A 26,864-nucleotide genomic window follows, 5' to 3' on the forward strand; every position below is an offset into this window, starting at 1 on the left:
ACAGCACAGAGTGCATTTGGGGGTGGCTGATATACCCTCAGTAAAAACCAAGTCTGCTGACGTTCCAGTGTGAACCCTGAAGAGCCCTTGAGGGGGAAAAAAAAAAAGAAATTATTTCACGGGGAACTTTCAATGCCTGTTCTCTGATGCCTGAACAGAATTATCTCAGCTTCCACTTTTTCCCTTGTTTCTTGGCGGAAAGAACACAGAAAATCGATCTTTCCCATAATTTCAACAACAAAAAATTGTATTGTATGGCGCACTTTCAGTTAACAGTGGAGATGCGGCTTGAGAAACCCACAGCCCATATTGGAGTGCCGAGTTTGAGTCTGTATCTGTTCCCCAATCCGGCTTCCTGTTAATGTCTGCCTTAGGAAGTGTCAGGGGGCAGCTCAAGTAGTTGAGTCCCTGAATCCCATTTGGGAGAACCGGATTGAGATCCCGGCTCTTGGTTTCAGCCTGGCCGAGCTCTGTGTGTTGCAGACGTTTAGGGAATAATCCAGGAGATGAGAGAAATCGTTCTCTGTCTCTGGACCTCCAAAGACATTTTTTTAATTTAAAAATTATATTGTATTTAGTTAAATCCATGTTTATTTTTAAAATGGAGCTCAAGGTTAATACACCAGAAAATATTTTCTTTAAAAATCTGAAATTTTGCCCTGAAGATAAACTGTGCTTAAATTACAATATGCAATGAAACATTTTAGTCTTAATCCTTTTCTCCCTCTTAATGAATTAAGACAAATGTGAATGTCCTTTTAAAATTATGCAGGCAGATTAAGGTTCATTAAATTCCATTTACCCATGATTTTTCATTTTGTAAAACTAGCTTTTCTAAAGCCAGGGGCATTGCTTAAAAGGAGACTTTCTGCAGAGGTTTTAATGATTCTGAAGGGAAGCGAAAATGGCCTCTCAGATCCAAATGTGTTTGGACTTCCTGTCCACTGGGACTATTTTACTCAATATGAGAAACCGCATGTGGCATCATTATTATTTCTGAATTAAGAGAAATGTACATGTGGCAGTACTGTGATCTTTTTTTGTTCTAGTTAAGAATGTGGACAGAAAATGTGTCCTTTTTGGTGATGACATTTTCTCACTATGACAGTGGAGGGTCTTCAGAGCAAGTTTGCTATCCTTTTCATTTAAATTATGGGCTCATAAAACTTTAGAATTGCCTGTAAAAGTTGAGGTACATTAGGAAGCCTTGACTACTTGCTTTGATAAAACAATCTGGAAACCTCCGGAGTTTCCTTCTACAGATTTGAGTGTCCAGGTATGCCCGGCATCTATCCTGGATATTACAGGCAGGTTCATACCTGGGAGCAGGGGAGATGGAAAGCTGATCTCTCAGTGACACTCATAGCATTATGCTTGGAAAAATGTGGGGCACTCCACATTGTAGCCTCATTCTTGGCACCAAATCACTTTCTAGTTTTTGAAGCTACAGTCATACTTTTGAGGGAACTACACACATGGGAGACAAAGTGAACATGGGCTCTATTTTTGTCAGCATTTTAATAAGTTTGTTTTAAAACATTTTAAAATAAATATTTATTTATGTATTTTTTCATTTTATTTGGAAACAGAGGGGAGAGGGAAGGAGGGAGAGGGAGAGAGAGGAAGAGAGAGCAAGCAAAACAGAAATCTTCCGTCTACTACCTCACTCCTCAGATGCTCACAACAGCTGGGTCTGGGCCAGGCCAAACCCAGGAGCCCAGAACTCAATCTAGGTGTCCTGGATGGATGACAGGAACCTAAATGTTTGAGGCATTACCTGTTGCCTCCCAGGAAGCTGGAATTGTAAGGAAGCTGGAATTGGTTACAGATCTGGAACTTGAACTCAGGCACTCCCATATAGGATGAAGTTATCCCAATCATGGTCTTAACTGATTCACCAAACACCTGCCTTAAAAGATGTTTTAAATTGAGTAATGGTAAAATATCAAGTGTGTTATCTAAAAATTTTTAGTATAATACTTTAGGAAAACCATTAGTCTTCTTCTTGGAGAATGAAATATAAGACAGTATTTCAAAAAGTTTGTGGAAACTCGAAGTAAAACGTACATATTTCTGATCTGGCTGAAAAGCCCATGAGAGCATTTGAGGCATGGAAAGCCAAGACACTATGGCAAAAAGTGTTCTACGTGAAGGATCTCTGTGAATGAGACCCCAGTGGAAAGAAGTAGGCATCAAAGAAGGATATATTTTTCTCTAAAGGGAGATTAGAACTTCCACTTTGCTTATGGCCTTTCTAAATACTGTTGGAGTTTGTGGATTCAAAAGGCTTCCATAGCCTAGGCAGCTCATGTCAAGAGCCTCAGGTGGTCACTAATGTCATACATAAGAGTGTTAATTGTTAAATTAACAACAGGATTCACTGTGCATTAACTCCCCATGCAGGACCTCTGTCCTCAAAGAGTTGTATTATGAGAGTTAACTGTAAAACTAGTTCTCAGTTTTTGTGTATGTATGTGCATGTGTATACAAATTGTTGAAATCTTTCTTAGTATAGAGTTGGTCTTCTGTGTACAAAGTTAATGGAAAATGGGACTGGAAAGGGGAGAGGGAGGAGGAGGAGGGATGGGAGTGTGGGTGGCAGGGCAGGTTTGGTGGGGAGAATAACTATATTCCTAAAGTTTACTTATGAAATTTGTATTCCTAAGGAAAGAAAGAGAGAGAGAGAGAAAGAGAGAGAGAGACGAAGGAAGGAAGGGAAGGAAGGAGGGAGGCAGGGAGGGGTCATGGTTATGAATGGGTTCTGTTTGCATCTGATAAACTCACCAATTTGATAAATTACTGCAGCGGAGGCACAATATTGAACTCCTGATATGGCATCATCTCTCAAGGAAACCAACTAGCCACTTGGTGGCACGTTGACTATGTTGGAGCCCTTCCACCTAGAAGGAACAGCAGTTCATCTTTATTAGAATCACCATATACTCCAAATATGAGTTTACTCTCCCTGACTGCGGGGCTTCAGTCAATGCTGCTCCATGAGGACTTACAGTTTGCTTGGTCTACCAACATGGGGCCTGCATAATGTCATACTGGACCTAATTCATCATAAGTCAGTACATCAACAGGCACTCACCACCTGACCCACTGGTCTGATCTTTGTCTGCATCACCCTGAAGTTGCTGGACTGAGGGGAAGGCCTCCAGCTGTGACACTGCACTGAGAGAATATGCCCCGAGGATGAGGCATCATTGCCTAGAACTCAGTCCAGATTCTAAATCAACCACTTTGCATGTGCCCAGGAACCACAAGGTGCAAATATGAGTGATCTCACTTGGAAGCATTCCCAGTACCCCTCTGGGGGATCTTGTGCTTCCTGTCCCTACCCTTCCAGGGTCTGTACATATGAAGTCTTGACTTTAAGGGAGATGCTTCCACCACATAGAGTCTTACTAAAAGTATGATTTATATGCTAAAAAAAAAAAGAATAGCATCTTTAAAGTACTGACAGGAAAAAAAAATTGTCTACCTAGAATGTGATACATGATAACCAATGAAAACATCTCTCTCAGTGAAGGCAAAATAAAGACTTTTTCAGACAAGCACAAGTTGAGGAAATTCATTGCCAGCAAAGCTGCACTCGAAATGAAATAAAACAAACCACATCAAAGGAAGTTTTTCAGGCAGAAAGAAAATATAAATTTGGATCTACATAAATGAGTGAAAAGCACCAGAAATGGTAGGTATGACTGACAAATCCTATTCTTAGATATTTATCCAAGAGTAGAGTATTTGTGAGAGTACCTCAAAAAGCTCATGGAAATGAAATTGAAAGATAAATATATTTGGAGAAAAAAATTGAAATCCATGCATAGTATTTTTATAATATGTATTTTTAAAAAACTTTTTGAAATACCCTCACAAGCCCATAAAGGTGGATTTTCATAGCAGCTATTTTATAATAAGTCCAAACTGGAAAAAAAATCAACTGGGGAATGAATAAACAAATGTACATATTCATAACTGTCAATAAAAAGGAGCTATTGACACCTGCACAGCAACATAGATGAATCTCAAAAAAGTATGTGAAACAGAAGAAGCCAGAAGGAAGTTATGATTACATTTATCTAAAGTTACTAAACAGGCAACCTGTAGTGATAGAAGTCAGGATAGTGGTTATCCTGCAGAGAGGGGCTACCCATTGAAAAGGGAATAAGGAACCTTCTGGGGTGATGAATCTATTCTAAATTTTGATTCAGGTGCTGGTCACATGGGTATATGTGTACTGAATGATGAGAGGGTCTTCAAAAATTCATGAGAAATGCATATTATCTTTTTTTTATTTGACAGATAGAGTTACACAGTGAGAGAGAGAGAGACAGAGAGAAAGGTCTTCCTTCCATTGGTTCACTTCCCAAATGGCCACTATGGCTGGTGCCAAGCCGATCCGAAGCCAGGAGCTTCCTCCTGGTCTCCCATGCAGGTGCAGGGCCCAAGCACTTGGGCCATCCTCCACTGCCTTCCTGGGCCACAGCGAAGAGCTGGACTAGAACCTGGCACCCATATGGGATGCTGGCACCGCAGGCGGAGGATTAACCAAGTGAGCCACCACGCCGGCCCCCATATTATCTTTTAATTCCATTTTCCCATGAACCTTTTGAAGCAACTTCATATATTGAGTATATATTTCTGATTTTCACATCTTAATACAAAGTATACTTCAAGAAAACACTGTGTAAACAGTTTTAATGTAAAAATTATCCATAAAGATGAAATAAACCCAAATTTAGTGTTTCAATAACCTGTTGACCTAAGCCAAGACTTGTAAGTAGACAACTGTCTCCCAGAGGGCCTTAATTGGACCATTTTCAGAAGCCAAATCTGTGGCGCCATTGCTTGGGTTGCTAAGGCTCAGGTCACAACAATGAATTAAAGCCCAAATGGAAACTCCATCTATCCCAAACTGCTGACTCATGGATGTACTTGGACTCTGGATGTTGCTCTAGTTCAGCTCCAGTGTTAAACTTTCATATTTAAAAATAGTCTATATGTAAACAGTGCCAGTATTTGTCTAGATGATCCTCTGGAACTACAACCCTGATTTTAAAACCTTTGCTTGATGCACTCTCTGAAAACTTGCCACACATTATTTTAAAAATTGTACAATAGTAAAACAGATTCACTAATGAAAACCTCTTCTCACCAAAATAAAAACATCAGGCAAGTGGTAAATGTCACATTAACATTATATTAATTTTGTCCAATTTATAATCCATATATATTATATATATGTTATATAATATATTATCTGGATTATTTGTACTAATCCCCATTTTTCTAGTACCAGTGCTTTCTATGCTTACACAGACTAGTTCAGTGAAATACTCTTGGTGTATCTCAATGAATTATTGATGGGCACAGGTGTTTAATACAAAAAGAGGCCCTTGAAATGCAGATGACATTGGTATTATATAAAGAAGACTGATGCAGTATCACAAAATATTCTCAGCCTGTTTGCCAGGAGACCAAAAATATGACAATGCAAGATGGAAGCTTGGTGTTTGTTGTCTACACAGGCTTAGCCATGTCAAAGAGAATTAGCCAACCTTCTCTACTCAGTAAAAGCAAGCCATGCTCACCTCTTCATACTTCACATTCTTCATCAGGCAGGGGCTGCAGTGGGCCAAAGGCAGCATTGATTAATTAAATCCATACGCATACAAAATAGATATTTAAGAGTCCAGAAGCTATGTAAGGAACACGATGTTGGAATATTCATTGGATTGAAATGTTGATGGCATTTTACTGATGTGAGCCTACTATCTTGGAAAATTACTGTAAAAGTTTAATTTCACAGACTGTTCCTGTTGGAACATAGAGAACATTCTGCTCTCTTTACCAGCATTAACAAAATTTTCCTCCCCCATTGCTACTGCAAGAACAAAGGCAGCACTTAAAACCGGATCCAACTCTGACCAATCTGCAAGGTGGTGATGCTTCACATGCATTTCTACTTCAACATTCTATCTTTAAATGCAGACATTGAGAAATATACATTGTGCCTTGGCACAACCCAGAGAACCTCTGAGTTCTATCCTCAATGATCATTCTTGGTGAAATAAATCATGAAAAATGAGTTAAGTCATCACATCATCATCTTATTCTGTCTTTTATAATTTCTGTATCTGAAACCAGTTTATTTGACTATTAAATATATACACTCCATCTAAAATTTGAAACTATAGTAGTGATTTTTAACTTTTATTCAATAAATATAAATTTCCAAAGTACAGCTTTCAGATTACAGTGGCTTTTTCACCCCGTAACTTCCCTCCCACCCGCGACTCTCCCATCTCCCGCTCCCTCTCCCATTCCATTCACATCAAGATTCATTTTCAATTATCTTTATATATAGAAGATCAATTTAGTATATATTAAGTAAAGATTTCAACAGTTTGCACCCACACAGAAACACGAAGTGTAAAGTACTGTTTGAGTACTATAGCATTAATTCACATTGTACAACACATTAAAGACAGAGATCCTATGTGGGGAGTAAGTGCACCGTGACTCCTGTTGTTGACTTAACAATTGACACTCTTGTTTATGGCATCAGTAATCACCCTAGGCTATTGTCATGAGTTTCCAAGGCTATGGAAGCTTTTTGAGTTCGCCAACTCCAATCTTATTTAGACAAGGTCATAGTCAAAGTGGAAGTTCTCTCCTCCCTTCAGAGAAAGGTATCTCCTTCTTTGATGGCCTGTTCTTTCCACTGGGGTCTCACTCACAGAGATCTTTCATTTAGGTTTTTTTCTTTCTTTCTTTTTTTTTTTTTTTTTTTTTTTTGCCAGAGTGTCTTGGCTTTCCATGCCTAAAATACTCTCATGGGCTCTTCAGCCAGATCCGAATGCCTAAAGGGCTGATTCTGTGGCCAGAGTGCTGTTTAGGACATCTGCCATTCTATGAGTCTGCTGTGTATCCTGCTTCCCATGTTGGATCATTCTCTCCTTTTTAATCCTATCAGTATTTGCAGATACTAGTTTTGTTTATGTGATCCCTTTGATATAGTAGTGAATTTTTTTCTCCTATAGGTTATATGTGATATCTTCAACATTAATAGCAAATACTTGTGCTATTTGTATTGGGTTAGTTTTCTCAGAGTGTTTTCCATTTTTTAAGAGAGAATAATCATTGCCTTAATATGACTCTTTAATAGTAAATAGAAAGTAGAATGTCTTTAGAACATAGCATACTTTTATATGAAGCAAATATTATTTTGATGCTAATTCTTTGGATAATAATAAAGCACCCTGAAATTTTTAAAAATATTTTTGTCAGAAGAACATATACTTAGGGGTAGACAATTAACCTGTTGCCTGTGAGGCCAGCATCCCTTGTGAGCACTGGTTCGAGTCTTGGCTGCTGCTCTTCCAATCAAGCTCCCTGCTAATGCATCTGGGAAAGCAGCAGAAAATGGCTCAACTATTTGGGCCTGTGACACCCAAATGGGAGACCTGGATGGAATTCCAGGCTCCTGGCTTCAGCCTGGCCCATCTCTGGTCATTGTGGCCATTCGGGCAGTGAACTAGCAGATGGAAGGTAAATTTCTCTCCACATCACTGTCTCTAACTCTGCCTTTCAAATAAATGAATGCATCTTTAAAGAAAACCAAAAAATATACTTAGGTGTTTATTTTTTCTGTTATTTGTTAAAGATTTATTTATTTACTTATTTGAAAGTCAGAATTATAGAGAGGGAGGGAGGGAGAGACCGAGACAGAGAGAGAGAGGGAGCAGTCATCCACTGGTTCATTCTCCAAGTGGCTGCAACGGCCAGGGCTGGACCAGGCAGAAGTCAGGAGTCAGAAGATTCTTACAGGTCTCCCAAGTGGGTGCAGGAGCCTGAGTACTTGGGCCATTTTCTGCTGCTTTCCTGGGCTATTAGCACAGAGCTGGATCAGAAGTGGAGCAGCTGGAACTTAAGCAGGTGCCTGTATGGGATATCTGTGCTGCCAATGGTGGCTTAACCCACTGCACCACAGCATCCACCCCTTGTATTTTTTTACACAAATATTAGAAATATACTATGAAATGAAAGTAAAATTTTTAACTAAGCATGTCCATTTGTTTTTTTCTCCTTTCTGCTTTTTTTTTTTAAAGATTTATTTATTTGAAAGTCAGAGATACAGAGAGAGAGAGAGAAAGGGAGAAACAGAGAGAGAGAGAGAGAGATCTCCCCAAGTGACCACAACAGCCAGGGCTGAGCCAAGCCAAAGCATGGAGTCAGGACCTTCATCCAGGTCTCCCACATAGGTCACCGGGGCCCACATACTTGGGCCATCTTCTGCTGCTTCTCCCAGGCGACTACTAGGGAGCTGGATCGGACGTGGAGCAGCTTTGACGTGTACCAGCACCCATAAAGGATGCCGGCACCACAGATGACGGCTTTGCTCACTACACCACAATGCTGGCCCTTCCTGTCTGCTTTTAAAACATGCTCACAATGTCACAAGAGTCTTGTAATAAAAATGGAACATGCAGTTGCTTGTCCCTAGATGCAGGGAAGAAGAGAAAAAGATTCCTCTATAACAAAATAACTACAAACTTTCCTGAGTTTATTGTTCATGCATCTGGGGTCAGCTGGGAGCCAGCAAGGCATTCCCATATTTTAAAAAATATGTTCTCCACAAACCTCACATTATAGAAAAGGAACAGAATCTCTGCCAATAAATATGATATCTCCAGTTACTTGATTGACTAGATGCCATGTCCTACACAATGATTTTCCATCTGTTTAAGGAGAAATAGGTGCCTTGCAGGAAAACTCTTCCTAATTGCTTTCACAAGGTTAATTGCCCTGGTAACATCATAAGAGCTAAGTTTGAAAAGAAAAGGCTCAAGCTATTAGAGGGTGAATTTTAGAGGCAAACAAGTCAATTTATACTGAAAGTAACAAGTAACAAATATATATATATATAGGTATAAAAACTCAGTAATATATTTGTTTTTCTAAGTTATATACACATTGACTATATACAGGCAAAATGTATGAAATGTTGAAATTAAATTTGTAATTTATATGAACAGTTGTCATTCTGATATTTCATTTGACATTATTGAAATCAGTCTCTGGGGCTATGTTATAATCATTGTGATATTAAATATGTCCATTTGGCAAATAAATAACTTACTTTCATTCTAGGAATCCTAGGAAGGCTAGGAATGCTGGCATTGGTGCTAATTCATTTTTCCTTTAGCTTTAGTGTGCATATTATATTATCATTAAGAAGTTGTTCTGAGATTATTCTTATTCACCCATGTATATCGGACTTTCTTTAGTGAGGAATATATGCTGGGTGGAGCATCTTTTTTGTGGAATGAAGCAGAATATGAGCATCTCAAATATCTTTGTCTTTTAAATCACCTTCCATCATAACAAGCCATGGGCCAGATTTTGTCTGGACTTAAAAGTGTATATGTGGTTTTGAGTGTGAATGAGAGAGAATTCCAGAAACAGGTATTATATATTTCAAAAATTCATACTTTGAGAAAGAACATAAACAATATTTGAATGTTTACCCCCAAAGTCTAGTAAATTCCAATTAGATGCAAGGCCCATTCCAAGTCACACTTTTTAGAAATCACTGTAAGCCTATTCTAATTTCCTATTTATTTCGATACATGTCACTTACTTTTGAGCACAAGCTAAACATCAAAATTTTTAGCCAGTGAAATTTACAGTTTAGGCCCACATGACCTACAAGTAGTGTGTATGAATAAGCATGCCCTCAAGATTCTCATCTTGGCACAGCTCTAGAGGTAAGACTTACCTGAGCCTAGGAAACTCAGTCCCCTTGAGGGGTCCCCAGCAGGTGTGTATCTTATCCTTTGTTTTCATTTCGCATAGCTCAGTTTTACACAGAGATTTTAATAGAACGACTTGGCTCGTATCTTTTTAACTTCAGAATCCTGAGTGTGATCCAACAAGCTTCTAATCAATGCAATTAAGGGAATGTAAGTGGGAGATTTTGAGGCAAGATAGGCAGTTTATCAGGCCTGAATTTCTGAAATCATATTAAAGCAGTCTTGTGTTTCTTGATAAAACACAAGGATCACAGAGAGTTGACAATTTACTCTGTTGTCATTCACATCATCTCCCACCTCTGCCAAGTTTTTAGGACTCTTACAAACTAATTTGGCCCTATTGAAGCTTTGATTAGTCAAAGTACAGATATATCTTAATCACTGCAAAAATGAACAGTCGAAAGATTGCATAGATAAAGAAAACAGATTTTTGTAAAAAAGTTTTAAAGATTTTACATATTTATTCGAGAGACAGAGTTACAGACAGAGAGATGGAGAGACAGAGAGAAAGGTCTTCCATCTGCTAGTTCACTCCCCAAATGGCTGCAATGGTCTGAAAACAGGAGACAGGAGCCTCCTCCAGGTCTCCCACACAGACGCAGTAAGATATTAAATAGATGGATATTTAAATTATAAAAAAGACTCGTAGAGAAGATGATTACTGTGGTGAAGAATTGTCTTCTTTCAAAAGGAGTTAGGATACCAGGCTCACTTTTTTCATACAGAATTCTATTCAAGCAGTTGTGATAGTAAAGAGAGGAACACACACACACACACACACACACAAAAGAGGAGGAGCGCCTGGGTGGAGGGGCACACTAGAATGTGTGAAGATGTCTCACTATTCATTAAGAAAACAGTCTTAGCCTTCTGTGGAGTCTTCAAAAGGTCAAACAGGAAGAGAATCCAGGCCTTTAATTTGCATGTCCAATCCAACAAAGATGTCTTAAGATTCTGAGGAAGAATTTAGGTCATTGTCAATCAGCCACAAATAGATAGGGGGGGAAATCAAGGTCATTGCTAATGAGACCTTTGTTTGGGCAAAAGTATTGGAGCCCTATCACTCTCTTTGATATTTAAGATAAAATAAGCACAAGTAATGTCTCTTAATATGTGCTTAAGGCATATTCTGCTAGCATTCCAAGGCATAAACTTATAAATATATTATGTTGTTCTTCAATTAATGAATGGGATATGATTTAGGCAAGGCATACTGCTTTACTACTAATCCAAAGATGAAATTAGAAGATTCATTTTCTATATTTGAGTCTCACTGTCAATGTTTCTCTTGTTAAAGAAAAAATTGTATATTTTTCATTGTTATTTTTGTTTATTATATATCATGAAATATCAGACTTCTAATAATGTATTCTTCGTAATTAAGTTATTAGAAAAGTCCAGTGATGAAAATTCTAATTGTGCAACTGTTATTTTCATAGGAAACTTATAGAGACTCATCTGAAAACCATTCCCAGTCGTGCATTTTCAAATCTGCCCAATATTTCCAGGATGTAAGTCTTTTTATTTTTTGCTATAAAAAGAAATGTGTAATTGTGACATGCTATTTTCTGAATGTGTTTTATTAAAAGAAATACACCTGTGTAAATCAATGGCTTCCACATGTTTAATGTATATAAAAAGTTTATGCACAGGATGTTAATTGGTTTTGCTAACTCTCCTCTCTAATTCCTGGATGATTTTTTAAACCTAAAGCAAATTCAAATTCATTTGGCCTTGAGAAGTTTTATAATTCTTGATGTGTGTTAATATATCTTGGGATACAACTAAACCTTAGCTAGGAATCTCTCCTAGAAACAATTTATGTGCCTCTAATCCATTTTTCCAAGTTACCCATTCTAGATTCAGTTTCACCACTAATACAAATGTTTACGTTGTGCCATAAATTTAATGTGGTTTCAGATTTCTTTCACTTCAAAAAAAAAAAAAGGAAAGAAAAAGAAAGCTTTTAAAACTCTAAACCTTAAAAACAGAATTGCCTCCATTCCAGGGAGGGGGAAAAGGACTCGCATGGTGGGTTGACAAAGAGCACAGTTGTTTGTCAAATGAACCAAGTCTTCACTTCTCTCATTGATTCCGACAGGCAATGCAGATCATTCAGGCATACCAAATAATTCAACCAAGGGCAACCACACAGTTTTGGGCTAAATTTATTCATTTCATGACCATTTCTTGAGTGTCTATTGTGTCATTTCAGCAGTTCTTGCCCACAAGGGTGTTTGATGTTGTTTTGTTGCAGACTGCTACTGGCATCTACTAGACAGAAGTAAAGGATGCTGCTAGCATCCTGCACACCCAGGATACTCCTCACAACAAAGAATGTTCTAGCTTAAAATATAAACCCTACTGAAGCCAAAGGACCATTCTAAACACCTTAATGCTGCTAACCAGCTCTTCCTTCTTCAAACTCTTACCTCTTCGGGTTTCCTTAATGTTTTTCTCTCATCTCTCCTCTTATCACCTTACCTTGGCTGCTTTCTGTCTCCTTTCCTGACTTTTATTTCATTTTTGCCAACTCCTTAACTGCCAGTTATTTCTTTGAGTAGCTTGTCCTTCTTCTTGGCACCCTATTCTTGCTTTTCTTCGGCTTCACAGTTCCCTAATACAGCTAATTCCTAAATGAATACCTTTAGTCCTGACTCACTTGTACCATTCAGGCCTGCATTTCAAACTTCCTTCCAAATATTGCAATTAGGGGTAGCCATTTTGATGCAGCCATTTTGATGCAGCCATTTTGGGCCGCCCACACTCCGTATTGGAGTGCCTTGTTCAAGTTCCAGCTCCCCTTCTGTTTCCAGCTTCCTGCTAATGTGCACCCTCAGGGGCAGCAGGGAATGGCCCAAGTGGTTGAGTCCCATCTGCCCATTTGGGAGACCTGGAGTAAGTCCCTGGCTTCAGCCTTTGGGGAAATTTGGTGGAGTGAACTAGCAAATGGGAAACCTCTTGAACTCTTTCCCTCCCTCTTTCTTTGTAAAAAATAAATTTTGAAGTAAAATATTTAATATTGGAGACCCACAGGCACTTTAAGCTCAGCATATCTGAAAAAAATACACATCATCTTCATTTAAAATAGTTCTTCCTCTACTCTTTATCCTTTCAACAGCACCACCACTGAACATCCTCAAAGTTTAAAAAAATATTCTCACATTTCTCTTGAGCTTTTCCTTTCCACCAGCTCCTTTATACAGCTGTTTATCTGGTATCTTCACTTTGATGTGTCAGTAGTCTAGCTGTAGCTGCACTCATTCATTCATTCAACAAATATTTACTGTGGCATGCTTTGTTCTAGCACTTTGGTAGATGCTCCATATGTAACAGCAGACAACATTCATGGAGTCTCCAGTTTCAATTCCAAGACAGTGATGAGTCCTGTGATGGGGTCAGTTATTGGGTGCCATTGAGGCTCATGTGAAGGGCATAGTACCTGCTAAGAACTGAAAGGTGGTAAAGCAAGGCTTCATGAAAGAAATGGTACCTAACCTATGATCTGAATTATCTACCAAAGAAGTAGTTGGAAAGATAGTTCACAGCAAATGAGAAAAGTCTATGCTTTAAATTTGTGGGGTCTGGAGCTTGGGCTGAAAGGAGGGCAGTGGAAAAATATAAATTTGGACCGTAAGCCAATGCAAGGTCTTTTGAGTCATATGAAAGAGTATGAAATCTTCCTTCATGATCAAGCCCTTGTATAGTTTCAAATAGGAAACTGAAATGATGAGATTTTATTTTAGAAACATGCCCTAGGCCGGCGCCGTGGCTCAATAGGCTAAACCTCCGCCTGTGGCGCCGGCACACCGCGTTCTAGTCCCGGTCGGGGCGCCGGATTCTGTCCCGGTTGCCCCTCTTCCAGGCCAGCTCTCTGCTGTGGCCCGGGAAGGCTGTGGAGGATGGCCCAGGTCCTTGGGCCCTGCACCCCATGGGAGATCAGGAGAAGCAGCTGGCTCCTGGCTTCAGATCAGCGTGGTGCGCCAGCCGCAGCACATCGGCCGCAGCAGCCATTGCAGGGTGAACCAACGGCAAAAGGAAGACCTTCCTCTCTGTCTGTCTCTCTCGCTGTGCACTCTGCCTGTCAAAAAGGAAAGATGGAAGGAAGGAAGGAAGGAAGGAAGGAAGGAAGGAAGGAAGGAAGGAAGGAAGGAAGGAAGGAAGGAAGGAAGGAGAAAGAAAGAAAGAAAGAAAGAAAGAAAGAAAGAAAGAAAGAAAGAAAGAAAGAAAGAAAGAAAGAAAGAAAGAAAGAAAGAAAGAAAGAAAGAAAGAAAGAAGCCCTTGGCAGTTCTGGGGAGAGAGGAGTTGAAGCAGAGCAAAGCTGCTATCTAGGAAGCCAGTGAAGAGACTGATGCAGCACCCAGGAGAAAGGGAACGGCACATTAAAGGAAAAAGGTACAGAGAGGTGAAGAACGAACAGCTAAGAATGGACCAGCTTGAACCTTGATTGGTTTGGAGGTGGAGGGAGACAGAGAAAAGTTGCATTTATGTTTCTGTTGATGAGAAGCATTGATGAGCACATTCAATGAGACAGAGGAGAAGAAGGTTGTGTATTTGGTGTAGAGAGGCAGGAGGTCCATTAGGAATTCAATCTGGGACACATTCCAGATGCAGTAATATTCAGTAGACATTAAGACATCATAGACATTATTTTTTCATTCATTAGATAAACATGTATTCACAGCCCCTAAATGTGCTAATCATTGTTATACAAGCTGGGAATACTTCAGGGAACAAATGGACAAAGATCCACACCCCCATGGAGTTTATATTCAAATTGAGGGAATAGACAAAGAGCAAAAAATGTAGTAAAAAAAAAGTAAATCATTTTATTAATTTAGAAGGAAATAACTGAGATGGGGGAAAGTAGAGTTTGGAGAACTAGAAGTTCTGGGTGTGTGAGGACAATCATGGAGAGATGTAGGTGGAGATTGAGACAGAAGTCAGTGCAATTTGGACTAGGGGAAAGGATCTGTAGGGACGGAAAAGCAAAAGAGTGAAGAAAGAAGAATTTTAAGAGCACACAGTTCTTGTTTGGGGGGTGGGGAGTGGGAGGGGAGGGAGTCCAAATAGAGGGATTGACTTTCTATAGGAGAATGATCTGCTTTTACATTGTAACAAGAGGATTATGGTAACAAATAGGGAAGACGCAGGCAAATTAATAGTTTATTGGTGGATATTTCAAGGATCTTCCAACTCAAGGTTTCAACCTTTTACAAACTACTTGAAGGTTATCTATTAAAAGCTAAGTGTGGAGTGACAGAGTTAGAAATTTGAGAAGGTCTGAAATAGAAGTGATGGGCAGTAAGAAAAGGGTTAACTGAGATACAGGAGACATCTGATAAGAATCGAAGGTGCCACTGAGGCTTCCTCCAGTGGGACTGTGCTGGATTCTCCACTCTGGACTAAGTGCTCCCAGTACATCTACGGAATACTAACATGACAGATTTGTCATGTTATCCCATTCCACCATCTGTATCTCCCACTACTGTGAGTTCCTTGAAACTAGGGAACACCTCTGTTTTGTCAATATCCAGAAGGATATCTGACACACAGTAACAGTTCAACATATTTTTAAAGCACATACACATACATGAATATAGTTAAAGATCTGCTATCTCAGTGGAAGGAGACAGATGAGTAGGAGGCCCTAGGCTTACCTGGGACAGTGCAAATTCCCACCTGTTACTATGCATGATTATTTTTTTTTAAACTTTTATTTAATGCATATAAATTTCCAAAGTACGACTTATGGATTACAATGGTTTTCCCCCCATACCGTCCCTCCCACCCACAACCCTCCCCTTTCCCACTCCCTCTCCCCTTCCATTCACATCAAGATTCATTTTCGATTATCTTAATATACAGAAGATCAGCTTAGTATACATTAAGTATGGATTTCAACAGTTTGCTCCCACACAGAAACATAAAGTGAAAAATAATAGATGATTTTTTAAAATGATGATGAAATCAGAGCAGACCTATTGTCATGTTTAATCCCAGTGAGAGTCAAGTTGGGAATTGATAATTTCTTTTTCTTTTTTTTTTTTTTTTACAGAGGATCAGTTTAGTATGCATTAAGTAAGGATTTCAACAGTTTGCACCCCCATAGAAACACAAAGTGAAATATATTGTTTGAGTACTCGTTATAGCATTAAATCTCAATGTACAGCACATTAAGGATAGAGATCCTACATGAGGAGTAAGTGCACAGTGACTCCTGTTGTTGACTTTACCAATTGACACTCCTGTCTATGGCATCAGTAATCTCCCTATGCTCCAGTCATGAGTTTCCAAGGCTATGGAAGCCCTCTGAGTTCTCCGATTCTTATCTTGTTTAGACAAGCTCATAGTCAAAGTGGAGGTTCTCTCCTCCCTTCAGAGGAAGGTACCTCCTTCTTTGATGGCCTGTTCTTTCCACTGGGCTCTCACTCGCAGAGATCTTTTGCCAGAGTGTCTTGGCTTTCCATGCCTGAAATACTCTCATGAGCTTTTCAGCCAGTTCCGAATGCCTTTAGGGCTGATTCTGAGGCCAGAGTGCTATTTAGGACATCTGCCATTCTATGAGTCTGCTGAGATTCTCACTTCCCATGTTGGATCACTCTCCCCTTTATTTACTCCATCAGTTAGCGTTAGCAGGTACTAGACTTGTCTATGTGCTCCCTTTGACTCCCAGTCCCTTCACCATGACCAACTGTGAACTGAAACTGATCACCTGGAACAGTGAGATGGCATTGGTACATGCCACCTCGATGGGATTGAATTGGAATCCCCTGGTATGCTTCCAACTCCACCACTTGGGGCAAGTCAGCCTGAGCATGTCCCAAATTATACATCTCTTCCCTCTCCCATTCCCACCACCATGTTCAACAGGGATCACATTTCAGTTAATTTTCAACACTTAAGAATAACTGTGCATCAATTACAGATCTAAACCAGTCATATTAAGTAGAACAGATAAAAAAAACTACTAAGAGGGATAATGTATTTAGTTGTTCATTAACAGTCAGGGCTATGCTGATCAAGCCACCATTTCCCATAGTGTCCACCTCACTCCAACAGGTTTCCCTCTTGGTGTTCAGTCAGTCGTCACCGATCAGGGAGAACATATGGTATTTGTCCCTTTGGGACTGGCTTATTTCACTCAGCATGATGTGTTCCAGATTCCTCCATTTTGTTGCAAATGACTGGATTTCGTTGTTTCTTACTGCGGTAGAGTATTCTAAAGAGTACATATCCCATAATTTCTTTATCCAGTCTATCGTTGATGGGCATTTAGGTTGGTTCCAGGTCTTAGCTATTGTGAATTGAGCTGCAATAAACATTAGGGTGCAGACCTCTTTTTTGTTTGCCAATTTAAATTCCTTTGGGTAAATTCCAAGGAGTGGGATGGCTGGGTCGAACGGTAGGGTTATCTTCAGGTTTCTGAGGAATCTCCAGACTGACTTCCATAGTGGCTTGACCAGTTTGCATTCCCACCAACAGTGGGTTAGTGTCCCTTTTTCCCCACATCCTCGCCAGCATCTGTTGTTGGTAGATTTCTGCATGTGAGCCATTCTAACCGGGGTGAGGTGAAACCTCATTGTGGTTTTGATTTGCATTTCCCTGATTGCTAATGACCTTGAACATTTTTTCATGTGCCTGTTGGCCATTTGGATTTCCTCTTTTGAAAAATGTCTATTGAGGTCCTTGGCCCATCTCTTAATTGGGTTGTTGGTTTTGTTTTTGTGGAGTTTCTTGATCTCTTTGTAGATTCTGGTTATTGACCCTTTGTCTGTTGCATAGTTTGCAAATATTTTTTCCCATTCTGTCGGTTGTCTTTTCACTCTCCTCACTGTTTCTTTTGCAGTACAGAAACTTCTCAATTTGATGCAATCCCAATAGTTGATTTTGGCTTTGACTGCCTGTGCCTCCCGGGTCTTTTCCAGAAATTCTTTGCCTGTGCCAATATCTTGAAGGGTTTCTCCAATGTTCTCTAGTAACTTGATGGTGTCAGGTCGTAGATTTAGGTCTTTAATCCATGTGGAGTGGATTTTTGTGTAAGGTGTAAGGTAGGGGTCTTGCTTCATGATTCTGCACGTGGAAATCCAATTTTTCCAGCACCATTTATTGAATAGACTGTCCTTGCTCCAGGAATTAGTTTTAGATCCTTGATCAAATATAAGTTGGCTGTAGATGTTTGGGTTGATTTCTGGTGTTTCAATTCTGTTCCATTGGTCTATCCATCTGTTTCTGTACCAGTACCATGCTGTTTTAATTACAACTGTCCTGTAGTATGTCCTGAAATCTGGTATTGTGATGCCTCCGGCTTTGTTTTTGTTGTACAAGATTGCTTTAGCTATTCGAGGTCTCTTGTGCCTCCATATAAATTTCAGCACCATTTTTTCCAGATCTGAGAAGAAGGTCTTCGGTATCTTGATTGGTATTGCATTGAATCTGTAAATTGCTTTTGGGAGAATGGACATTTTGATGATATTGATTCTTCCAATCCATGAGCATGGAAGATTTTTCCATTTCTTGGTATCCTCTTCTATTTCTTTCTTTAAGATTTTGTAATTTTCATCGTAGAGATCTTTAACGTCTTTAGTTAAGTTTATTCCAAGGTATTTGATTGTTTTTGTAGCTATTGTGAATGGGATTGATCTTAGAAGTTCTTCCTCAGCCATGGCATTGTCTGTGTATACAAAGGCTGTTGATTTTTGTGCATTGATTTTATACCCTGCTACTTTGCCAAACTCTTCTATGAGTTCCAATAGTCTCTTAGTAGAGTTCTTTGGGTCCTCTAAATAAAGAATCATGTCATCTGCAAAAAGGGATAGTTTGAGCTCTTCCTTCCCAATTTGTATCCCTTTAATTTCTTTTTCTTGCCTAATAGCTCTGGCTAGAACCTCCAGAACTATATTGAATAGCAGTGGTGAGAGTGGACATCCCTGTCTGGTCCCAGATCTCAGTGGAAATGCTTCCAACTTTTCCCCATTCAATAGGATGTTGGCTGTGGGTTTTTCATAGATTGCTTTGATTGTATTGAGGAATGTTCCTTCCAAACCCAGTTTGCTTAGAGTTTTCATCATGAACGGGTGTTGTATTTTATCAAATGCTTTCTCGGCATCTATTGAGATAATCATATGGTTTTTCTTCTGCAGTCTATTAATGTGGTGTATCACATTGATTGTCTTGCGCACATTAAACCATCCCTGCATACCAGGGATGAATCCCACTTGGTCTGGGTGGATGATCTTTCTGATGTGTTGTTGCATTCTATTGGCGAGAATTTTATTGAGGATTTTTGCATCTATGTTCATCAGGGATATTGGTCTGTAATTCTCTTTCAGTGCTGCATCTTTTTCCGGCTTAGGAATTAAGGTGATGCTGGCTTCATAGAAAGAATTTGGGAGGACTCCCTCTTCTTCGATTGTTCTGAATAGTTTGAGAAGAATTGGAGTTAGTTCTTCTTTAAACGTCTGGTAGAATTCAGCAGTGAATCCATCTGGTCCTGGGCTTTTCTTTGTTGGGAGGGCCTTTATTACTGTTTCAATTTCTGTCTCAGTTATGGGTCTGTTTAGGTTTTCGATGTCTTCCTGGTTCAATTTAGGTAGGTTGCATGTGTCCAGGAATCTATCCATTTCTGATAGGTTTCCCTGTTTGCTGGCATACAAGTCCTTGTAGTAATTTCTGATGATTCTTTTTATTTCTGTGGTGTCTGTTGTTACATTTCCTTTTTCATCTCTGATTTTATTGATTTGGGTCTTTTCTCTTCTTTTTTTAGTTAGTTGGGCCAATGGGGTGTCAATTTTGTTTATTTTTTCAAAAAACCAGCTCTTCGTTTGGCTGATTTTTTGTAATGTTTTTCTTGATTCAATCCTGTTGATTTCTTCTCTGATTTTAATTATTTCTCTTCTCCTACTAGATTTGGGTCTGATTTGCTGTAGGTTTTCTAGATCCTTGAGGTGAATTGAAAGCTCATCTATTTGGTGTCTTTCCAATTTCTTGATGTAGGCACCTATTGATATAAACTTTCCTCTTAACACTGCTTTTGCTGTGTCCCATAAGTTTTGGTATGTTGTGCTGTTATCCTCATTTACTTCCAGAAAATTTTTGATTTCTCTTTTGATTTCTTCTATGACCCATTGTTGATTCAGGAGCATGTTGTTCAATCTCCATGTGTTTGCGTATGCTCTAGGGATTCCTGAGTTGTTCATTTCCAACTTCATTCCTTTATGGTCTGAGAAGCTGCATGGTATGATTCTAATTCTTTTGAATTTGCTGAGACTCGCTTTATGGCCTAGTATGTGGTCAATCCTAGAGAAGCTTCCATGTACTGCTGAGAAGAATGTAAAATCTTTAGCTGTAGGATTGAAAGTTCTGTATATATCTGTTAGATCCATTTGGGCTATAGTGTCGTTTAAATCTACTGTATCCTTGTTGATCTTCTGACCGGATGATCTGTCTATTTCTGAGAGTGGAGTATTGAAGTCCCCCAGTACTACTGTATTGGGGTCTAAGTCTCCCTTTAAGTCCGTTAATAAATCCTTTAGATAAACTGGTGCCCTGTAGTTAGGTGCATATACATTGATAATTGTTATATCTTCCTGTTGAATTGATCCCTTAATCATGATATAGTGTCCCTCTTTGTCTCTCTTAACAGTTTTTGTGGTAAAGTTTATGTTGTCCGATATTAAGATGGCTACGCCCGCTCTTTTTTCATTTCTGTTGGCATGGTATATCTTTTTCCAGCCTTTCACTTTCAGTCTGTATGGATCTTTGTTGGAAAGATGTGTTTCTTGTAAGCAGCAAATAGATGGGTTTTGTTCCTTAACCCAATCAGCCAATCGGTGTCTTTTAACTGGACAGTTCAGGCCATTCACGTTCAAAGTGACTAATGATAAGTGGTAACTTTGCCCTGCCATTTGCCAAAGATAAGTTCTAATATATGCTTTGAATTCCCTGTGATCTTTTGCTGTGAGGTTTCCTTCCTTGGTTTCCTTCCTTTACCTTCTTTCATATTGATGACCGTGTTTCTTTGTTTCTGTGTGTAACACATCTTTAAGCATCTTTTGCAGGGCTGGACGAGTGGCAACAAATTCTTTCAATTTCTGTTTGCAATGAAAAGTCTTTATTTCACCTTCATTCACAAATGATAGCTTTGCAGGATATAATATTCTGGGCTGGCAGTTGTTCTCTCTTAGTACCTGGGCTATATCTCGCCATTCCCTCCTAGCTTTTAGAGTTTCTGATGAGAAGTCAGCTGTGAGTCTGATTGGAGATCCTCTGAGAGTAATCTGACGTTTCTCTCTTGCACATTTTAGGATCTTTTCTTTATGTTTCACTGTGGAGAGTTTAATTACAACGTGTCGTGGTGAGGATCTCTTTTGGTCGTGTTTATTAGGGGTTCTGTGGGCTTCCTGTACTAGGATTTCTCTGTCCTTCTCCAAACCTGGGAAATTTTCTGCTACTATCTCACTAAAAAGGCCTTCTAATCCTTTCTCCCTCTCCATGCCTTCAGGAACTCCTAGAACCCGAATGTTGGGTTTTTTAATAGTATCCTGAAGATTCCCGACAATATGTTTCAGATTTCTAATTTCCTCTTCTTTTCTTTGGTCTGACTGTATCCTTTCCTGTTCTCTGTCTTCTAAGTCCGATATTCTCTCTTCTGCTTCACCCATTCTGTTTGTAAGGCTCTCTATTGTGTTTTTCATTTGATCTATTGAATTCTTCACTTCAGTCACTATCACAGTTTCCTGTTGTACTAGTTGTTTCGTTTCATTTTGATTCCTCCTTAATATTTCATTTTCACGAGAGAGATTTTCTATCTTGTCCATTAAGGATTTGTGTAGTTCCAGAATTTGTTTTTGAGAACTTCTTAATGTTCTTATCAATTTTTTGAGATCTGCTTCTTGCATTTCTTCTATGTCATCATCTTCATAATCTTGAATTGGGGTGTCTTTTTCATTTGAGGGCGTCATGGTGACTTCCTTGTTTTTATTACCTCGGTTTTTGCGTTTGTTATTTGGCATATTGGAGATATTTGGTTTATTCACTGTGGTGCTTTTTCTTGTTATACTATGACTCTAGATTAAGTGGACTATCTGTTTTTGATGGAGCCTTAGGGCTTGAGATGGGTGTGGCCTGAGAGCTCTGTTTGGTGTGCCAAAGGTGACACTCCCAGGTTAGGCGTGGTAAATCTCTCTCTCTCTCTCTCTTTTTTTTTTGATTCAAAAGGGAAGTAATTCCGCACAGCTGAACGAAGTTGGAGGTAGTTAGCAGGCAAATGATATACCCACAGGAGCCAGAGATCGGAAGCTCTTTCCCAAGGACCACACAGGGAATCTGTTCGGCCCTCAGAGTGGGCTCAAATTCTCCTTCAGCCTCCCACTGGGTTGCCAAAGTTACGGAATTGTAGCGTCTCTGGAGAGTGCTCACGTGAATTCCATGAGTTCTCTCCCCCACCGTCTCTTTTTTCACAGTCTCAGTTCAGTAGCACCACAAATTTACTAGCTCCTAATCTCCTGTTATTTCGCCCCGCCCAGAGTCAGGTTTTTCTGCTAGGCTCAGGGCCGGTGCAGACCTGAGGTCGCTCTGCTTATGACGTATGTCCAAGATGGCGCCTGCTCTTTGTCTTGCTCGCCCTTGAGAGGTGAGCGGAGAGAGAGAAACCCGTGTCCGTACTAGTCACCCTTTTTTCTCTCTCTCTCTCTCTTCCAGTTAGCCTTGTGAACTTCCCCCCCCGGGGGTCGTTCCCTCTAGTCTCCTCTCTCCGCTTGCCTGCCGGTGTCTCGGGCTATTGAGGTTCGGCTCACCTCGCGTTCCAGCGCTGGTGTGTTGAGTCTGCCGCTGATGTCCCAAACTGTGGGCTCCCACGCTCTCCACGCAGGTCCGCTGTGAGTCACGCGTTCCGGAAGAGTTTCTTCTGCTGTTTCCTCCCCTACTCTTCCTTGAACCTGCAGTATCTCCACTTTTATTAAACTATCTCTCCCCAGACTATCAGTGTGCTCCCTTCCTATTCTGCCATCTTGCCGGAAATCACTATGCATGATTATTAATAGCACCATATTTTAACTCACAAAAACATCCTGGGTTGGATGTTAAATGATATGGTCACCATAGTGATTACATAAAATGTACATGTTAAAAAGGAAGTTGAAGAAGTGGTGGGGGGGGGGCTCTGTTATTTTCCTAGTTATAAAAATGAGATAAGTAAGCATGGAGATGCTACTTTCATCCCACTAAATAAATAGATCCAACAAGTTGTCTCCACAGCCAGTCTACAGCAGCTCTTCAAGAAAGTGACACTAGATTGGAGAAACAAGAAAGATATGTGCTGAAAGACTATCCCTCCAAAACCTTAAGAAAGGCCTACATTTCTTAACTAAGAAACCCAGCAGAAAATTTGGAGCAATAGATAAAATGCATGGTTAGGAAAACTAGCTAGCAACTTTCAAAATGAATCTTACTCTTTTGGATGGCTCAGTTTAACTCATGATAAATCTTGCAGTCTCTATACAGTAAATTATTTCTTTTCAATGTGTTCTCTTTTTTTTGACAGGCAGAGTGGACAGTGAGAGAGAGAGACAGAGAGAAAGGTCTTCCTTTGCCGTTGGTTCACCCTCCAATGGCTGCTGTGGCTGGCGCGCTGCGGCCGGCGCATCGCGTTGATTCAAAGCCAGGAGCCAGGTGCTTTTCCTGGTCTCCCATGCGGGTGCAGGGCCCAAGTACTTGAGCCAGCCTCCACTGCCTTCCTGGGCCACAGCAGAGAGCTGGCCTGGAAGAGGGGCAACTGGGACAGAATCTGGCACCCCGACCGGGACTAGAACCCGGTGTGCCGGCACCACAAGGCGGAGGATTAGCCTAGTGAGCGGCGGCGCCGGCCTCAATGTGTTCTTAATGTTATTATCCACAAAGGGCAAAGGATTGGGAGACCTGGTAAATAAAAAGATAATTGCTTAGAGAATAGGTATTTCAAAACAGAAAGCAGAGGACCATTAGAATATTCACAGTAACAATGCTGAAAACTCAGAATGGAACAATTAATGCTCCCCATATAAACATTGTGTCCCTGAAAATATTTTATGGGCAGATTCAATTCAAACTATAGGCCAGTGGTTCTCAACCTTACTTGCCCATTAATCACCCAGGAAGCTTTTGAAAAGTAAAAATGCTCACTCCATCCCTCATAAACTTGATTTAATTATCCTAGACAGAGTCTTGGATATCTGTTTTACGAAAACCCAGGTAGTTCAACTGCATGTCCAGGGTTGAGAATTTCTGCTATGGCTACAGCTGAACACCATCTGCTAATCATTAATTTTCCCAAATGTCACAGAGATACTTCACAAAAGAAAATGTCATTACATTTGTCTGTATTAGTCATCCTCATTACAAGATGGAATTTGAAGAAACTAGTTGAAACATTAGTCCTTACACATACTTGGCAAGTTGTATTTAGGAGTTTCTCTTCTATTTTTTCAGTACTTAAAACTTTTATTTGAGTTGTCATTTGCTTGCAAAGTTTGAAGCAAATCTTAAATTTTCCAGCCTCATTCAAAATCAAAATGAGAAGTCAAGAGACCACGTAGTTACCACCCTATAAGATGTTTTACCAAAGAACTGTAGCTCTCTCTTCATCTTTGAAACCACATTGCTAATCCCATGTACTAGATGCTCCATTAAAAAGGTTTTTATTCATTCTATTCTTCTTTTCTAATGCTTTCATTTTTGTTGAGTAATACACCATTTATTCACTCATTAGCTTACATATTTTGAGTGTCCGATACATATATGATCACTAGGAAAAGCACTCAAGATTCAGTGGTCAAAAACATCCAGTTCTCTTGGGAGCACTTAGTCTACTGGGACAACATAGATCAAATCTCATCCAAATGATTGGAGAGTTGCCCTATAGCAGTTAGTGAAAGGAGAAGTCCATGGTGTTATGTAGACATCTTATGAGAAATTAAAAATAATCAGGAAGTTGGCAAAAGCTTCAGAAGGAAGTAAGAGACATTTAGATGAATAGGACATAACATGTTAAGATGTTCAAGTATCCACAGCATCTAAAAACAAGTAGTCATTGTTTTAACATAATGAAGGTTGTACGCATTGAATGATCTGGGAAGCCCCTGACAAAGAATTTGTGTCAAAAATAGCATGTTTGACGTTCAGAACCCTACTTACTTTCTATTTTGCTTTCTATTTTTGTGATGTTCAGCTACTTATCTATAGACACAACTCTGCAGCGGCTGGAATCGCAGTCCTTCTACAACTTGAGTAAAATGACTCACATGTAAGTACAGGGGAAAGTGCAGCATTGGCCCAAGCCATGGCACCTTCCATTGATCATTTTTGGACTTTTGTGGCAATAAGGGCTTGTTTCTAGATTATGGGTTAAAACTTCTATTTATGATTAAGTTTTTAATTTGTTCTCACTCTCATTTATGCCAGTCCATCCTAATAAGTTCTCACTTCCTCTGTGACAAGTCAAAAATCCTGTTCTTGGGAGCAGACATGTGGCACAGCAGATAAGTCACTGAGTACAATGCCCAGTTCCCATATGGGAGTGCACAGCTCCACTCCTATTCAATACTCCTCTAATCGCTGGAGGCAGCACCTGCCGCCCCCATGAGAGACCCAGATTGACTTACTGGCTCCTGACTTTGACCTAGCCCAGTCCTAGAGGTTAAGTGCTTTTTTTTTTTAATTATTTATTTATTTATTTATTTGACAGGCAGAGTGGACAGTGAGAGAGAGAGAGACAGAGAGAAAGGTCTTCCTTTTGCCATTGGTTCACCCTCCAATGGCCGCCGCGGCCGGTGCACCACACTGATCCGATGGCAGGAGCCAGGTACTTCTCCTGGTCTCCCATGGGGTGCAGGGTCCAAGCACTTGGGCCATCCTCCACTGCACTCCCTGGCCACAGCAGAGAGCTGGCCTGGAAGAGGGGCATCCGGGACAGAATCCGGCGCCCCGACTGGGACTAGAACCCGGTGTTCCGGCACCACTAGGCTGAGGATTAGCCTAGTGAGCCGCGGCGCCGGCCGTAAGTGCTTCTGAACCAGCAATAGATGGTCTCTCTCCACCTGTCTGTCTCTCTTGCTCTGTATTTACTTTTCAAATAAAATGAAAACAAATAAAAATCAACAATAAAATCCTCAGGGTCCCTGGCATTAAAAAATCTTGCTCTTAAATTGCTCTTCATTGCTTTGTTACTGTGCCAACATATCTTATTGGTGTGGATGTCAGTGTGCTAATAAATATATACCAGCTACCTTCTTGATTCCATGGTCTGTGCAAGATTTTGCAAAAGTGACATTTTTTTTGGTGAAAAATTCTAGCTCTGGAATTGGTCAGAGTCAAAACTGGATACGGGTTTTCTGACTGCTCACTATGTGACCATGATCATGATCATGGATGAATCATGCAAACTTTCCCAACCTCATTTGTAAAATTAGGAAATAAGAGTTCCAGCATCACATGGCTATTGTAAATATTGAATGACATAATACATATGGGCATTTAGCACAGTGCCTAGCCCATCAATACTAGTCAATATACTTCACAAATAATTTTTTACTTCTCTGGTAAATTATAAACTATAAAAGGTTTTATATACTCACATTGAATTCTTTTTAGCATCCATGTATTACGAAATACTATTTTCTTGATGATGAAAAATACTTAAATATAAATACTAAGTATGCTCTAGACATTCTGCCAACCATTTTAGGTGTATTATTTAACCATAATTTAACACTAAAAAAATACCTCTACAAAGCAGAGATTATAGTTTCCATTACTTGCATAAGAAAAGCATAAGTGCAGAAAGGCTAAGTATATTTTCTTTGGTCACATGCTTACTAAAGAATAGGGCTACAATTTTTACTATAAATTTCTGACTCAAGAATTCTTACTGAGACCCAAAACGTTGCTTCTGGCTGTGGCAGGCTAGTTTACATCACATCGACCAGGTCTGAGAATAACTAGAGGAGCTGGATTTTTTTTTTAACACAGGCAGAGTGGACAGTGAGAGAGAAAGAGACAGAGAGAAAG

The 26,864-nt window shown here is 39.8% G+C and overlaps 1 protein-coding gene across 2 annotated transcripts in view; it reads left to right on the forward strand.

Annotated features, from left to right (window-relative positions):
- TSHR (thyroid stimulating hormone receptor) overlaps positions 1-26,864 on the forward strand; it is a 180,249-nt gene that overhangs the window by 76,538 nt on the left and 76,847 nt on the right. For both annotated transcript variants that reach the window (XM_002719619.5, XM_051826212.2), the window contains 2 exons: positions 11,261-11,332; positions 25,027-25,101. In XM_002719619.5, the coding sequence (XP_002719665.3) occupies positions 11,261-11,332; positions 25,027-25,101 (147 nt within the window). The remainder of the gene's footprint in view (positions 1-11,260; positions 11,333-25,026; positions 25,102-26,864) is intronic.

Source organism: Oryctolagus cuniculus, chromosome 20, assembly GCF_964237555.1.
Source record: "Oryctolagus cuniculus chromosome 20, mOryCun1.1, whole genome shotgun sequence".
Classification (NCBI taxonomy): domain Eukaryota; kingdom Metazoa; phylum Chordata; class Mammalia; order Lagomorpha; family Leporidae; genus Oryctolagus; species Oryctolagus cuniculus.